Here is a 16,671-nt window from a genome sequence, read left to right as displayed (position 1 = left end):
TAGGCTAGTTTACAGTGGGGAAGGCCTCTATTGGAGAGATTGCTAGCGTGTCAGGGCCTAGGGGATCAGCATCATGGCTTACCTCACCGCCTGTGAAGTCCAGCTTTAGCCTTGTCTTTTGCGGGGCTGCAGCATGAAGGGCTCTGCTCGCTCTGCCACTAGTGGCGTTTCGCCCGGCATGTCAGTGTAGGGAGTGCTGGCACTGTGTGTCTCTGTAGCACCTGTGAGGCCGGCACCATCTTGCCTACCCCCTCGCGTTGGAGGGGGGAAGAAAGCTGTTAATTTTTTAGGGCCCCGCTCTTCCTTGCGTTTCCTCGTCATGCTGGCAGTGTTGCGGGTCTGTCTCCCTGTGTGACCGTTCGGATTCGTTTGGATCTGAGGTCCAGTGTCGCTGTATTCTCCGCTGATGCTACGGATCTTTCTCCCTATGCATCCATGCGGCTCACGCGATGGCCACGCCCCAGCTAAAATTATTTTACTTGACTAAAATGTAGGGCATTTTAGTCGACTAAAATGTCCTGGATATTTAGTTGAATAAATACGACTAAAACAATTGCAGAAGACTAAAATGGGACTAAAACTAAAATGCCTTTTTTAGTCCTAAGACTAAAACTAAATCGAAATTTGCTGCCAAAATTAACACTGGTTACATCTTACATTTTATGTCCAGCAGCATGCATCATGTATAGTGTGTAGTGTGTTTTGCTGTTCATTTCTTTGGTTTGGATAAAACCACATGAAAACTGCAGGATTTCTTTTCAAATTTTTTGCATAAATCTGCAGTGGGAAAAAAACATGTATTTTTCATTCCCTTTAAATTATGTTTGGACACATAATAAACACACCAGAAAATGACATTATGGATAGGCAGGGCCACCAACAGGGGGATACAGACGATACAATGGTAAGGGGCTCTGGGGCCATAGGGGCCTGCCTGGGCTAGAAGGAGGCAGGATGGGTGAAGGGGAGCCATGTTGTGCACTATAGAAACGATCTCACAGCTTCTGCTGCTCTCTGTGTCATTGAGCTCAGTTATCGAGCTCTTTACTGCCACGTGCACCTGCCACTGCCAGGTGTGAGGGGAATGGCATATATACAGGTGTGGGGGGGCTGACATATACAGTACACAGGTGTGAGGGAGGCTAGCATATATACAGGTGGGGGGGCTGACTTATATACAGGTGTGTGGGGGGGTGTGGCCGACATATATACAGGTGTGAGGGGGCTGACATATATACAGATGTGAGGGGGCTGACATATATACAGGTGTGGGGGGGCTGACATATATACAGGTGTGAGGGGGGCTGACATATATACAGGTGTGAGGGGGACTGACATATATACAGGTGTGAGGGGGGCTGACTTATATACAGGTGTGTGGGGGGGCTGACATATACAGTACACAGGTGTGAGGGAGGCTAGCATATATACAGGTGGGGGGGCTGACTTATATACAGGTGTGTGGGGGGGTGTGGCCGACATATATACAGGTGTGAGGGGGCTGACATATATACAGATGTGAGGGGGCTGACATATATACAGGTGTGGGGGGGCTGACATATATACAGGTGTGAGGGGGGCTGACATATATACAGGTGTGAGGGGGACTGACATATATACAGGTGTGAGGGGGGCTGACTTATATACAGGTGTGTGGGGGGGTGGAGATGGCTGACTTATATACAGGGGTGGAGGGGCCAGCATATATACAGGATTGAGGGGGGACTGACATATGTATAGGATTGCAGAGGGGCTGAGTGCATACAGGTGAGGTGGCTGGTGTGTGGATTCAGTAGGATGGCCCATGGGTAAGACCTGGGGAATGTTGGCGGCCAAGCTTGGGGGGAAGGGGGCGCCCAGGCCTAAAGCTGTGTAAGGGGCACAAAAATTTCTGCTGGCTGCCCTGTGTAGAGGGCCCTAAGCTATAATGAATATTGTACTGATGGATATATAACTAAAGTGTACATTTATTTCCCTGGAAATTGTGTGTCACGTAGAAGAGAAACAGTTTGTTCTTAAGCCTTTTTGTGTGCGTAGGGGTTATTACTTTCAGCACTGTCATACACACCGTATGCATTTGACAAAATCTTTGGAGAAAACAGATTCTCTGCCAAAATATAAAACTAACACTAATTAGAGACTGTAATCAATGGTTTTTTCACAAGGTGTTTACATGCAGTAGGATATTAGACAGTACCAAGCAGTATAAATCATGTGTTTAGAAGAAGCTGCTTTGGAAGTTTTATTGTGATCAGTGATATGGAAAGCAAGCAGAAAGAAAGTTACACAGCACCACCCTAATGAAGTAAACCTCCATTGACCCTATGTTGTTACAAAAGGTACAGATTAAGGTAAGCAAGACTTTTTTATTTTTATTGTAGCCTAGCTGCTGTGTTTTCTGGGTAGTTTTAGAAACTAAAGCCAGCCATACGCGGTTCAAATCTCGGCCAGTTCAGCAGGAACCGGATTAGATTTGAGATGTTAATGGGCAAGTACCAAGTTGATTGATCAATCAACTTAGGTACAACCAGCCTGCTGGGATCTCTTGCGATTATCGCTAGTGGCTGCTATAACCGCTAGGGTTAATCATCTTCTACCGGGGATGGCTTTCCCTGCATACCCCCACCCCCTACCGGGAGAAGACAGTTGCTGATCCCCCTGTCAACACTGTCTGTGTTGATGGAGGAATCATGTTTTCAGGAAAGACATTTGCACCACATGTGGCCTGCCAAAAGCCAACTTTCGACTCTCGGCCTGTTCAGTAGGGTCCAGTCAAACCATGTATGAGCAGGCTGATTGTATATCAGAGAACGACTTGGGTACAACCAGCGTGACAGATTTTTAGGATGTGAGTATTGCCAGAGGCTATAGCCGCTAGCAATAATCATTGTGTTCTGCTGGCAGGGAGGGCTCTTGTGTTGCCATGGTTAGTTGTAGTGATTTTACAGTAATAATATGGAGTTAGATTTTAAGTCCATGTGTTGTTAAAAGCTAAGGCTCTCCCCATTGATATGTAAATAAACCAGTTGGATGGGTTTAGAAGCTGAGCAGAGGACAGGATGTGATGTAAACAGAAGTTGGGGGAGGGGCTTAGGTTTTAAAAGAAGCGTGTGGTCAGACAAAAGAGTTGTGTTTCGGCTGCTTCAAGCTAGAGGACATTGGAGAAGTTTTGAGTTGGACTTTGACCAAGGAACCATGAAGGACATTACATCTTGATTCCATCTCCAAGTTGAGTAACTGTTTAGATTGCTTATTGCATACATATTGTACATGCTTATTTTGTAGAAAGGATAACTGGCTTGTGCATGCTGTAGGCATATTTTGTAAGTTATGAATTGTGTTTTCAGTTGTATGTGAAGCTTTTCTGTTTAGTAAAAGCATTGATACACTACAGAAGTCTAAGCTTCCTTGGCTTTTACCGCAAGCACCTTTAAAATAGACAGAAAGCAAAACATCTCTCCATGCCCCTTCCACCACGAGAACACAATAGCTCCACGGGAGGGATTCCCCCATTAATACTGACTGTAGTTGCAACCCGAGGTTGCAGGAAAGTAAATTCTATCATTTATAGCTGGGTTTACTTCCAAAATGTACTCATATACAAGCATAAAGCTGCATAAATGTGCGTGGATGTGCATAAGTTAATACAGATGGCCAGGTTAAATTAATATTCTAGCCAATAGAATGAGTTTATGCTCATGCGCTTCTACGCACCATACGCATGTAAACCTGCATGATTACATGTGTGTATGTGCTTATAATATGAAGGTGATTTCACCATCAATCAACATATAATAACTCCCTCTCATAGTGTTTAGATGTTTAGTTGGCATGGAAGAGGCAGAGGGAGGGAGGGGGGAAGGGTGTATGTACCCACATGTGTGTCACAGATGAGAAAAAGGATGAAAATTAACAGCTTAAAAGAGAACTGAAACTGTACCATGCTCAGTAGATGTGGCAACGGCTAGTCTACACAATCTCAGGCTTCAGCAGGGACACAGACAAGGGCGGGAGGAGCAGTTAACATTGCCATGTAACCTGACATGGCTTCCTCTGAGTTAGAACCTTTCACACTGAAGTGCTACAAAAACTGCCAAAAAAAGTGACCCTAAAATTTTTTTTTTAACTAGAGCCGTTTGGCAGCGGGTTTGAAGCGCTTTTAAGGCACATTGGAAGCACCACCCATTCATTTCACTGGGCAGGAGTGTTTTTGAGAAGTTTTTTAAAGCTCTTCAAACATGCCTCAAAGATGCTGCTTGCAGAACTTTTTTTTTACTGCCAAGCACACCTTACCAGTGTGAAAGCTTCCATTGAAATGAATAGGATGCAGCTTTTAGGCACTATTTTTAGTGCAAAAGCACCTAAAAACTGCCTCGGTATGAATAGACATCCTTAAAATTCAGTTGCAAGTTTTCCAGCCATTGGAGAAAGAAGGCAGCCCACATCATTATACTGCATCATATTTCTGAGCTGTGATGAGCTCTTCCAATGTTAAAGATTTACAGTCCTGACAAATTAATGCTGGAATTCACCAAACTGAATGCTTTGTGACTATAATAAACTGCTTGGCTTTTGAACTTAGGTCCACTGGTTTAGAATGGTCAATAAGGGTCTTTGGATAAGCCAGACCTCTCATAATTAGAGGGTGAGTTTAGACCAACCATATTTAAAGAGCTTTATCTGTGACAGGGAAGTCATATGGAATGTTGCTAACAAATTGCATATGGAGATATTAGCGTGTGGCTTGTAGGCACTAGCAGGTCTCTTTAAGTAGATGTAAACCATTTTAGAATATCTTGTAGGTAGAAAAATCATGTGTATCTTAGAAAATTGGGGTGATGGAAGTTTTTTTTTTTTTTTTTTCATAGTTCACCACATCTGAATGTCCTGCAACCTTTTAAAAACCTGTTCCTTTGCACTACCGTGATAACAGTCTGCATGTGTTATTGACAGTGCATATTTTCTAATTGTTGTAGTCTGCAATTTTTTTTTTCTCTTACGTTCACCGACTAACACAGCTCCTCTCTTAGACCATTGGGTTGTTACGCCAGGAGAGGACTAGGCATAACATGTGAACATGTAATATAAAAACTAGAACTTTCTAGTTCCACCCAAGGGGCGGTCCCTTAGGTAACAACCCCACAGCCTGCCTTGCAGCTTCAGTTTTTTTCTGCCTAGTGAAGGAGAAGGACCTAGGAACCCTGCGGGTCCATCGGTCCATGGATTTTTTTGCAGAAGCTTTGCTTTTTGTGCAAGATTAAAGATCCTGTGATCTGCTATCAACAGCCGGCTGGTGAAAGGCTGGATATTCTTATCCTTGTAGTCTCTCCAGCCTGGCCAGCGAGCGTGTGCAGACCAGAGCATGCCTCAGCTCCAGAGGTGGTCGGTGAGCGTAAATGCTCCGGAGCACACATATGACGGGGCTACTGATGTCTGCGTCACAGTGTGCCGGGCCAGCAGCCACCCCGTACTGATCGGAGAGTGGGTCTGTGATGGAATGTCTCCCAGCTCTTCAGGACTAGTAAGTACAGCTCTTCTTGCCTCAGTGGGGCTGAGCAGCTGGGCATTCCCTGGGAGGTCGATTCAGGGGTCCCTCACCTCCCTCTCTTCTCTCCCTGTCCCTATCTTCCCTCCCCCCTTCCCTGTGGGGGATGCTGCATGGGCTGCTGAGCGGTGTGTGTTCCATATACAGGGGCTCTCCAGGGGGGCTCTCACCTGGGGGGGACTGCGCTGGCTGGCTGTGCCCTGGACGTGTGTAGGTCTCTCCCTGTAGGTGTCTGAAGGCTGTGTCTGTTGATCGCTGTAGCGCTGTTTCACTGCCATTTATCTGCCTGTTTTGTTCACTGTCCCTCATGGTATACAGTGCTTGGTGGCCATCTTTGGTGGGGCAAGGAGCAGCATGCTCTCTGACCATTTTCGTGTAGATCGACGGACATTTTCCCCATGATTATGTCCTTTATACTGGACGCTCGGCGGCCATTTTCTTGAAGCGTGAACATGTTTTTGGTCAGTTTCAGTGCCATCCAGAGCAGCTCTGCACAGCGCAGTGTGGTCTCCTATGCATCTGGGAGCTGACACAGGACACAGGCATTACTAGCTGGACAGTGCAGAACCAGTCAGGGTGGTGAGTCCTGCGGAAAAGAGCCCCTCAGCCAGCAGCAGTTAGGAGGGTGGGACCATCACTGTCCTAAGTCCCCAACAGGTGGCAGACAGGGTAGGGTCAGCATGGCTTCAGAAACTGGTGTTTCTTCCCCCGAAATCCAGGCAATTGCAACCAGTTTGCCTGCAGACAGTACAGTGACTCTGGACGCTTTTTTGGCGGTCCTCAATTAGTTCGTTGCCAAGATGGAGGCGGTGCGTGGGCGCAAAGGTGGTAAAAAATGCCCCCCCCACAGTCCTCCAGGGAGAGCTCTCATGCAGACTTGGGCCCTGCTGAGGCTGGTGACCCCTGTTCTGTTGTTTCAGATGACGCCGACCAGGACCGATCAGACAGTGAGGATGAGTCCCCGTCTGGGTCCGTGCGTGACAAAGCGCTTGTTGGAGCACTTATCACAGCTGTGTATGATACCCTGAAGATTCAGGAGCCAGCAGATCCCTCTGCTGATGTAGCGGTCCCTTTTGGGTCCCGTAAGCCAGCCCGTTCACCTAAGGTGTTCCCGTATCTGACTTATTTTGATAAGTTAATTTACAAGGAATGGGGTCGACCGCAATGGACCTTTTCGGTCCCCAAATACATGGCGGTGCATTACCCCTTTGAGGAGAGCCTTCTCAAAAAGTGGTCGGCTCCTCCGGTCATGGACACCCCAGTATCCAGGTTAAGCAAAGTAACCACGATCCCAGTAGAGGGGACTCCTGCCTTTAAGGACCCCACGGACAGGAAGGCTGAGGGAGTGGCTCGTTCCTTGTTTACGGTTGTGGGGTCATGTGTCACTATGGGGACTATGTGTCAGAAACCATGAATCAGACCGAGACAGAAGTACAATTAAATCACGCTTGCTTATTAATAAAAAATAAAAAGGTAAATAGAAAAAGCGTAGTCAAAGCATAGCCAGCGTCCAGTAACTGGATCATTTAGTCAGCCAGGCCAAAGTTCAATAACCAGATTGGGTAATCAGCCAGGCCAGACGTCAGGGATCCAAGTAGAGCAACAGCAAGCAGGATAAGGAGCCAGAAGGGATGTCAGCAAGCCAGTCTTTAAACAGAACCGCAGGAGATGGTTTCTTGTGATGTGACCAAGGCAGAGGTGAAGTGAGCTGGACATATTCAATGGGCTCCTGCGCTTAAATGGACTTTGTGAGGAATGTTCTTATTTGGTGGATGCCGCAGGCACTTTCACGAGACACCAGCTCATGTAGATAGACTAAAAGCAAAAAAGGATGGTGCTGCGCTTCCAGAAAAATTGAACCTTACAAGAAACCGCTAGAGAGCTAATTATTAAGATGGAGATATATCAGATTGTATGTATTCAAACTAATATGGTAAAGGAGAACTCTTCTCCCGGTGTGAAAATTATTCAATCGAGAGTGCTTGCAGCAGTGTGTACACAATGATAACTGTCACAATATAAAGTGCAACTTATATCTCTACAGCATAATAATAGTGCTAAGTGCAATAATACATATAAAACCACATCCAGTGGTCTGACTATAAATCAGACTTATACAGCAAAACGTGCTGAGTGCATCACAACAAAACCAAAGTGGCTAAAATAAATAATTATTGACTATAAAATAAATAATTATTGACTAAATAGACGCAAACTAGTGGCAATGATAAAGTGCAAAAAATTGCAAGCAAAGTGCTAAGTGTAACACAAAATATCAAAAAACACATACAATAATCAGACTATAGATCAAAACTCTATAAACAGAAAGTGCTGAGTGCAAAAAAATAGCAAAACAATTGGACTATATCCAGCTGTTAATGATGTGAACACAGTCCCGTGATGATGTCACATAAACATATAAAGTGATTCTGTGCTGAAAATTGCCTCAGAGGCTCTTCCTCCACATAGGTGATTCCACGCATAAGTGTGCACACTGGGTAATTACCTTCCCGCTATATAAAATATAGCGTATATGCAGCCTCCTCATAGATAAACCAGGAGTCCCAGGGAAGGGAGTGGAAGGGGGGCCTCGGAGGGTCACTATCAGATCTCCATCAAAATACACTCCATAAAGATGTTCCAATATAGCTCAGAGAATAAATATAAGAGCAACCATAGTGTAGCATGTATTTAAAATTCACTACTTTATTAATAGGTTAAAATTACTCACAAACGAAATGGGGTTAATAGGCTGTATTAGCAGCAAGACAATTCAAATCGACCGCTCTGGTGCGAGCATCACTTCCGGTCTCCGTATCCTACGCGTTACGTCACTTCCGGTGACTTCAACTGGCTTCAACTCCCAGTTGAAGTCACCGTAATCACTGAGTTCCAAAGACCCCGGTTCCTGAACACCCGGCTCTCAATAGCTATGCCATTAAAACCAGCGATGGTAAAGCAGGATGGAGAATTGGACCTTGAGACAGAAGGTCCTCTCGTAACGGCAGTCGCCATGGGGCATCCGCCACCAGGCACACTAGGTCTGCAAATCTTGGACCTAAAAGCCCTGTAATTGTAAAATTACACAGGTTCAGAATGGAATCAGTTCACTCTGTAGTCGCTGCACTCCATGAGGACTCCCTGGCGACCTTCGGCATTAGAGGTTTCTCCGATTTGCAGTCGGGGAAGCCCACTACCAGTTTATGGCTCTCATTTTTGGTTTGTCATCAGCCCTCCCAAGTCTCTACCAAGGTATTGGCTCCTGTTTTGGCGTTGCTGCGGCAACGTGGGATCGTGATCATGGGATACCTAGATGATCTCCTCCTGAGAGCATCTTCCGCCTCAGAGTTAGAGGAGGATGTGGGGATCACCATGCAGACAGTGCAGGAATTTGGGTGACTGTTGAACCTAAAGAAGTCGGTGATTGTACAGACTCAGCGTTTGGAGTACCTAGGCTTACTGCTGGACTCCATATAAGCGAGCGTGTTTCTCCCTTCAGACAAGCTGCAGACTCTCAGAGCTGCGGTAATACTGTTGATGAACCACAGATGGTCGTTGCTACGCTTCTGCATGTGAGTTCTGGGACTCATGGTGGCCTCCTTCGAGGCAGTACCATATGCCCAGTGTCACCCCAGAGTCCTGCAGAAGGAAATTTTGACAAATTGGGACAAATCTTCGTTATCCCTGGAACAGCAGATTCAGGTGAGCCAGTTAGTCAGGGGTTCCCTGCTCTGGTGGCTGAGGTCCCCGGCACTTCAGTCCGGGAAGTCGTTCCTACCTCTGAAATGGGCAGTGATCACAACGGACGCCAGCCTTACCGGCTGGGGTGGAGTAATGGGAGTTCAGTTGACCCAGGGCCTCTGGTCAGTGGAGGAATCCAAGTTGCCGATCAATCTGCTCAAGCTGAGAGCGATCAGGCTATGCCTCTACACATGGTCGATAAGACTTCGAGGGCATCCGATCAGGATCCATTTAGACAACGCCATGGCGGTGGCATATGTCAATCACCAAGGAGATGATGGCGTTGCATCCAGAGGTGTTCAGGCTACTGTGCCTGCGATGGGACACACCAGACATGGATCTTTTGGCCTTCCGTCTCAATCAGAAGGTGCAGAGATTTGTGTCCAGGACAAGAGATCCTTGGGCAGACACGTCAGACGCGCTGGTGGCTCAGTGGAATCAGTACCAGCTGATCTATGCCTTTCCTCCGCTGAAGCTGTTACCACGTCTGCTCCACAGAGTGGAGGCCGAGGGGATCCCAGTAATACTGATTGCCCCAGATTGGCCCCAGCGTCCTTGGTACGCAGACCTAGTGTGCCTGGTGGCGGATGCCCCATGGCGACTGCCGTTACGAGAGGACCTTCTGTCTCAAGGTCCAATTCTCCATCCTGCTTTACCATCGCTGGTTTTAATGGCATAGCTATTGAGAGCCGGGTGTTCAGGAACCGGGGTCTTTCGGACTCAGTGATTCCAACTATGCTGAGAGCACGGGAATCTTCTTCTCGAAAGATACATCTCCATGTGTGAGGAGAAAGGATGGCGTCCGCGCTCCTTTTCTATATCCAGGATCCTGCTGTTTCTACAGCAAGGAGTAGACCAGAAATTGGCATTAAGCACCATTAAAGGACAAATATCAGCTTTGGCTGTCTTTTTTCAGCGACCCCTGTCGTCTCACTCTCTAGTGAGCACTTTTGTTGAAGGGGGTCCGACATGTAGTTCCTCCTGTGCGTCCACCGATACCCCCATGGGATCTGAACCTGGTGTTATCGGCGCTACAAAAAAACTGCCATTTGAAAATATCAGAGAGATCCCTCTGTTGACTCTTTCCCAGAAAGTGGTCTTTATAGTGGCCATTACTCCAGCCAGGAGGGTTTCGGAACTGGCGGCCTTGTCTTGCAAGTCGCCCTATCTGGTTATCCACAAGGATAAGGTGGTGTTGCGTCCGCATCCTTCTTTTCCAAAGGTGGTTTCGGCATTCCACATCAATGAACACATTGTGGTACCATCTCTGTGTCCTAAGCCGACACCTCATAAGGAGGTGGCCCTTCGTGCCCTGGACATGGTTCGGGCTCTGAGGGTGTGTTTGTCTGCTACGGCTCCCTTTCGGAAGTCAGACTCCTTGTTTGTTTCGGTGGCTGGTCCGATAAAAGACATGGCGGTCTCGTTGGCCACTATTTCCAGGTGGATCAGACAGATTGTAGTACAGGCCTACACCTTGAAGGGGCAGGTGCCCCCCTTTCCGGTCACGGCCCACTCCACAAGGTCAATTGGAACGTCTTGGGCCTTCCGACATCAAGAGTCTGTCGCTCAAGTGTGTAAAGCGCCAACTTGGTCGTCTGTTCACACTTTTACAAAGATGTCAGTGCATCAGCTGATACCTGTTTTGGGCGTAAAATTTTGCAGGCGGCTATATAATTGCAGTTGCACTTACATTTTTTCCTGTTTTTTGGTAAAAATGCAGTACCTTTTAAATAATGCACGGTTGCATTTGTTCCCGCAGTTCTGGTTGGTTTGGTGGTAGTGCCTCTCAGTTGAGGAGCACCCTGTTTCTTTGTGAATAAAAAAGTTTTGGCTATTCCCATACACTGTCGTTTTTGTGGGTAAAGTTTATACTAGTTCCCACATGCCAATGTGGGTGAAGTTTTATGCTGTTTTCCCACCCTTCATTTTGGCACTGCTTGGGGACATCCTGAAGGTCTAAGAGAGGAGCTGTGTCAATCGGTGAACGTAAGAGAAAATAGGATTTTTTGTAGTCACTGTAAAATCCTTTTCTCTGTAGTTCACTGACTGACACAGCACCCGCCCCTCCTATTTTTCTCTACGTTATACTGCTTGTTGATGTACTGAAGCTGCAAGGCAGGGGTTGTTACCTAAGAGACCGCCCCTTGGGCGGAACTAGAAAGTTCTAGTTTTTATATTACATGTTAACATTTATGCCTAGTCCTCTCCTGAAGGTGGCGTAACAACCCAATGGTCTAAGAGAGGAGTTGTGTCAATCGGTGAACTACAGAGAAAAGGATTTTACAGTGAGTACAAAAAATCCTATTTTTTCAATTGTGACAACAGTGGAATGGCAGCGTCATTTATTAGCAGGAGATTGTGGGAGACGCTACCCCATACCCTTTTATAATAATACCACCAGCTGTTATTTTCATGAAAGCTAGCAGTCAAAATAAAAATAGGCTTTCCAAGTGATATTATCATATTATCAAAATGTTTTATGAGATTTTAGTGTTTGGGGTTTATAGCTATTTTAATAAACTATACTTGAGTTCTTTGAAACGCGGAGCTGTGGTACATTTTCGTATATGCTTTGTCTTTGTACACAGATCTCTACACCCAAAAATCTTTTTAAAGACCAATATCTGTCTGCAACAACTACTCGATAGCTAGCTCTTTAATTATTAACTTGGGAAGATTATAGTGAATTGGGCAGTTAGCAATAATCCTTTTAAGAACTAACTTTTTTCACAGCATCCTTTGAAAAACAAAACTAAGAAACAGCATGCACCCAAAACACTGCATACCCTCATCTCAGGTGCACCACAACCCATACCTCAGAAACATTAAAAAAAATTACCAGAAGCAAGGCAGTTTTGTGAAGTTATTGAAGAGGGGAAAGACTTAACCAAAAGAAAGGTGTTTTGTAATACTAAACATAAAAGCATGCTGTCCCAGATAATTCAGGACAGCCGACAAACAACAAGGTGGCAGTTTAATCGTGCAGGCACAAATAGAGCAAGTGTGTTTTCTACAAATAAAATACAGTTCAGTATATCAAATAAATTTGTGAAAAAAAAACAGGACAATATGTAAGCTTCTTGAGGTCAAATAATAAATGCAAAATAAACAGTAACAAAACAAAAAGACTGCAAAGGTGGGCCCACCAGCAGCTAAACAGCAACCAGTTACAGCAACTACAGTTGGTGCTGACACATACAAAAAGGTAGTCCTAAAAAGGATTGTTGGGTCTCTACTCAATCTGCCCTATGTTGAGAGCTCTAGATTTATTTTTATATATTTTTTTAACTCTTTTTATTGTCAAAGATATAACAATTGGTACAATAACCATATAAACTGATGAACTGGTGATCTGAGACCTTGTATTGATTATAGGGGTCTCAATCGTTTCACAATTAATAATCCCTATCCGATTCCATTGATTACGGAGTTATTTGACTGCCTCAAGGGAGTAGCGGTTTTCACGAAGCTTGATTTGAGAGGGGCATACAATCTCATGAGAATTAAAGAGGGCGACGAGTGGAAAACTGCATTTAACACCAGAACAGGCCTTTATGAGTACCTCGTAATTCCTTTTGGCCTTTGTAATGCCCAGGCAGTTTTCCAGGAATTTATTAATGATGTCCTCCGAGATTTGTTGCAGTTATGTCTGGTGGTTTATATCGATGATATCCTCATATTTTCCTAGCCCCTGGAGAGTCACCACGCAGATGTCTGTTGTGTGCTTCAGAAACTAAGAGAGAACAATCTCTATTGTAAACTGGGGAAGTGCGAGTTCCATCGTGAACAGGTTAAATTCCTGGGCCAGGAATGTCATTTCTACTGCTGGTTTTTCAATGGACCCAGAGAAACTTTCAGCAGTCCTACAGTGGCCCCAAGCCGTGGGTTTATGTTCTCTGCAGCATTTCCTGGGCTTTGCCATCTATTATCGGAAGTTTATTTGTAACTTCTCGCCCCTGACTGATATGACCAGAAAGGACAGTAAACCACAGAGTTGGTCTTTGGAGTCCATTAAGGCCTTTGAAAATTAAGGATGCCTTTGTTTCTGCTCCTGTGTTCGCACATCCTGATCCTACGTTACCTTTTATCCTTGAGGTTGATGCTTCTGAGACCAGTGTTGGTGCCCTTCTGTCTCAACATCCTAACTCTGAGAGCGCTATGCATCTTTGTGGCTACTTTTCCAAGAAATTGTCACATGCGGAGTGCAATTACGAGATTGGTGACAGAGAGCTGTTGGTGATAATTTTAGCCCTGAAAGAATCCTCTCCACAAAGGTACCATTGTACCGGTTCTCATTCTTACTGACCATAAGAATCTCACATACTTGTCTGAAGCTAAACACCTCTCTCCCAGAAGGGCACAATGGGCTCTTTTCTTGTCAAGTTTCAATTACATTGTCTCATTCTTACCCGGTACTTCTTACCCCACTGGCTTGGCTGACTATCTGTTCCGGTTACTGAACTCTGGCAATGTTTTGACTACATTTTTTCTTTTTACTTTTATTATTAAACAAGTGTGATTTAATTGCACTTCTGTTTTGGTCTGATTTCATGGTTTCTGACACCATAATGCTCAAATTGAGCATATGTAAAAATGAGGCTTTTTACATAACAAAAAGGTATAACAATAAATGCATAGCATAATGTGCCATTATATATTCTCGACAAAGCCCCATCTCAGAAACATGAAGGCTAAGAGCAATCAAATGTAGCTTTATTTTTTTAAGAGTTTGTTTTCGTAGTGTCAATTTCCTATAGCTTTTAAATATGTTGTACGATATTTTAAATGGCCTCAATGAGATTCACTGTTTTGGTTGAAACCATATTCCAGAAAAAAAAAAAAGTAGAAATTTGCCCATCCCGAACACTGTTTGTCTTTTACCTTATATATATCTACAGAATATTACCCTAGTAGAAATTGGAAACACCCGGGTGATCTATAGAAAAATTTAGATATGCAGAATTTTTTGGAGCAGTTATTTTTTCTGTGGGCCACAATATCAGCTGTTTTTCTAATGAACATAGATATCTGCAGATACCTAGTTGTAACCCTCTAATGTAGGGTGCCCACCTTTAGGTTGAATAAAAACAGTGCTAAATTTACTCCATAAACTATTTATCCAGCCTGATGGCATCACATCTATTTAGAAGTCCTTTATAACCCTTTCCAGTCATATGAATTTCAACAACTTTTCTTCTGAAATCTCAGAAAAGAAAGTTTGCTGTGAAGAGCAGATACCATAATGGACTGTCTCCATTATTAAAACATAAAGGGACTTGTTACCAACCAAAAACATCTCAGGTAAAAGCGCAGAAAAATGTATGTATTTGACAGGGCTTACGTGCACCTTTTTTTCTTTTCATCAAAAATCACTGACTTGCAGTGTTCCTCTGAACTTAATTGCAAATTTTACTACTTTAGAAAATAAATTTCCCTGGCATAGCCCTCTCCTCTTTTACAAGTGTTTAATCACTCTCTGTACTGGCCCAATACTTTTGCCCCTCTCCCCACTTCCCTACAAAACCTTTTAGGTAGCAGCTGGTAAAAAGCAAAGAGGGATATGATAGATTGTCACTTGAGTGACAGCTCTAATTCTGCTGGAACTGCTGAGTTCACATCCAGCATGGTGGCACCTAGCAGCAATCTTGGGGCTTTTGGATATCTACACAGATGTTTTACAGGTAAAAAAATGAAAAATCATAAACTATATAAAATGCACATACAGTATAACTTTATGGGAAGATTGTTGTCTAAATGAATTGTCTAGCAAAGGGTTATATTTAAAACGGGACTGTACTGGGGAAAAAAATATTAAAAGCCAGCAGCTATAAATACTACAGCTGCTGACCTTTAATAAATGGACACTCACCTGTCCCGGGGTCCAGCGATGCCGGCTCTCTGCTGCTGCCGCCACCATTCTAGGTGAGGGAATCAGGAAGTGAAGCGAATCGGCTTCACTTCCCGGTTCCCTACTGCGCATGCGCGAGTCGCGCAGCGCAATAGGAATTGTCCGCGCTGTCTCTGGGACCCGTGTGTGTCCCAGCAGACAGCGTGGCAGGACAGGAAGAGGCATAGACTCCCACGGGAGTCTATGCCCAGAAGTGGGTGTAAATACCTGTCTTTGACAGGTATCTCCACCCCCCTCCCCCCTGAAAGGTGCCAATTGTGACACCGGAGGGGGGGAGGGTTCCGATCAGCAGAAGTTCCACTTTAGGGTGGAACCCCGCTCTAATATATGGACAAATCATGTTTTGGGGTTCCTTCATAAACAAATCCAGACATTTCTAAAGATGTCTAATGATCCCCTATATTTCATAATTTTCATCCAACAAAAGCCAGGCTATAAATATTAAATAAAAATGAATGTAATGGCAGATGGGAGTGGTACAATTAACTGACCCAATTCGAAACTACTTAAATTAAATTCAAGGTGATGCCCATCTGGAATTAGTGATCTGAAGCTGATGGCAAGTTTAGTAATTCTGGTTTTCAGAAGCTTATACAATTTTGGTAAAATCGTATATTCACCAAATGACATAAATCAATTCTGAGATAAATACTGTTTATGACTTGATTCCAAGAGATGGTTGGGGATGCTGTTACTGTTGATGTAATACTGCTACTATGACTAGTACAACTACTAATGATTAAATATTCAATTTTTCTTTTTCTTTAGATAGCAAGCAAGAAGACAGAGTTACTCCACATTTCATCAAGAATAGAAGAGCTAGATAAGCGATTGTCCACTGTGAGATCTGAGGAATCTCTGCACCGATCTCTGCAGTCCATCAGGTGGAGGGAGATCTCGGACTTGGCTGGTTCTATGAAAAAACACTCCAAGTCTTTAACTGATCTGTCCTATTAAAGGAATTTAGTATAGCAGTTGATCACATCTGATTTTTAATCAAGTTTTATTTTTATAGAGCAGATTTATCCATTTCCCTTTTGCACCTCTTTATAATTATGGTTGAGTGTTGAACACACTGCGCTTGTGTTGTTTTTAATAAATAGTGAGCTTCTACCTCAAAAGGTATGCTTAGGTACACACAATAAAAAATTCTCCAATAAAAAAGTAATGCTGGTTGGTTTGAGTCTTATTTATTATATAGATAGAAATAAGCCAAACCGTTGTGGGTCCCCAGATACTGACATGGATATTCATTCCTAGATGACATGAATGAGAATGGATTTATAAAGTTTTTTTTTTTTTAATGAAAGGACTTAAAAGTATAAATTTGTTTATTTACTGTTTACTTTTTATGTGTGTGTGAATGACCAAGGGTATTATGTACTCCTTACTAATTCAAATAGAGGCAGTGTGTGGGGGGGCCCTATTTTGTTAAAGACCTGCAGACCCAGCAACCACCAGGTCACGGTTATTTTTA

At 44.1% G+C, this 16,671-nt stretch overlaps 1 protein-coding gene across 1 annotated transcript in view; it reads left to right on the top strand.

Moving 5' to 3' along the window:
* The window catches only part of LOC143987855 (uncharacterized), a 77,642-nt gene extending 61,280 nt beyond the window's left edge, over positions 1 to 16,362 (top strand). The window contains exon 10 of the mRNA XM_077486952.1: positions 15,963 to 16,362. Within this exon, the coding sequence (XP_077343078.1) occupies positions 15,963 to 16,151 (189 nt within the window). The 3' untranslated portion in view covers positions 16,152 to 16,362. The remainder of the gene's footprint in view (positions 1 to 15,962) is intronic.
* The last annotated feature ends 309 nt before the right edge of the window (positions 16,363 to 16,671 follow it).

The sequence above is a fragment of the Lithobates pipiens genome, unplaced genomic scaffold (genome assembly GCF_037356315.1).
Source record: "Lithobates pipiens isolate NorthernLeopardFrog02 unplaced genomic scaffold, aLitPip1_a1.2 Scaffold_18, whole genome shotgun sequence".
Taxonomy (NCBI): domain Eukaryota; kingdom Metazoa; phylum Chordata; class Amphibia; order Anura; family Ranidae; genus Lithobates; species Lithobates pipiens.
Note: the sequence above shows the minus strand (reverse complement) of the source record. Positions and strands in the feature narration are given on the sequence as shown.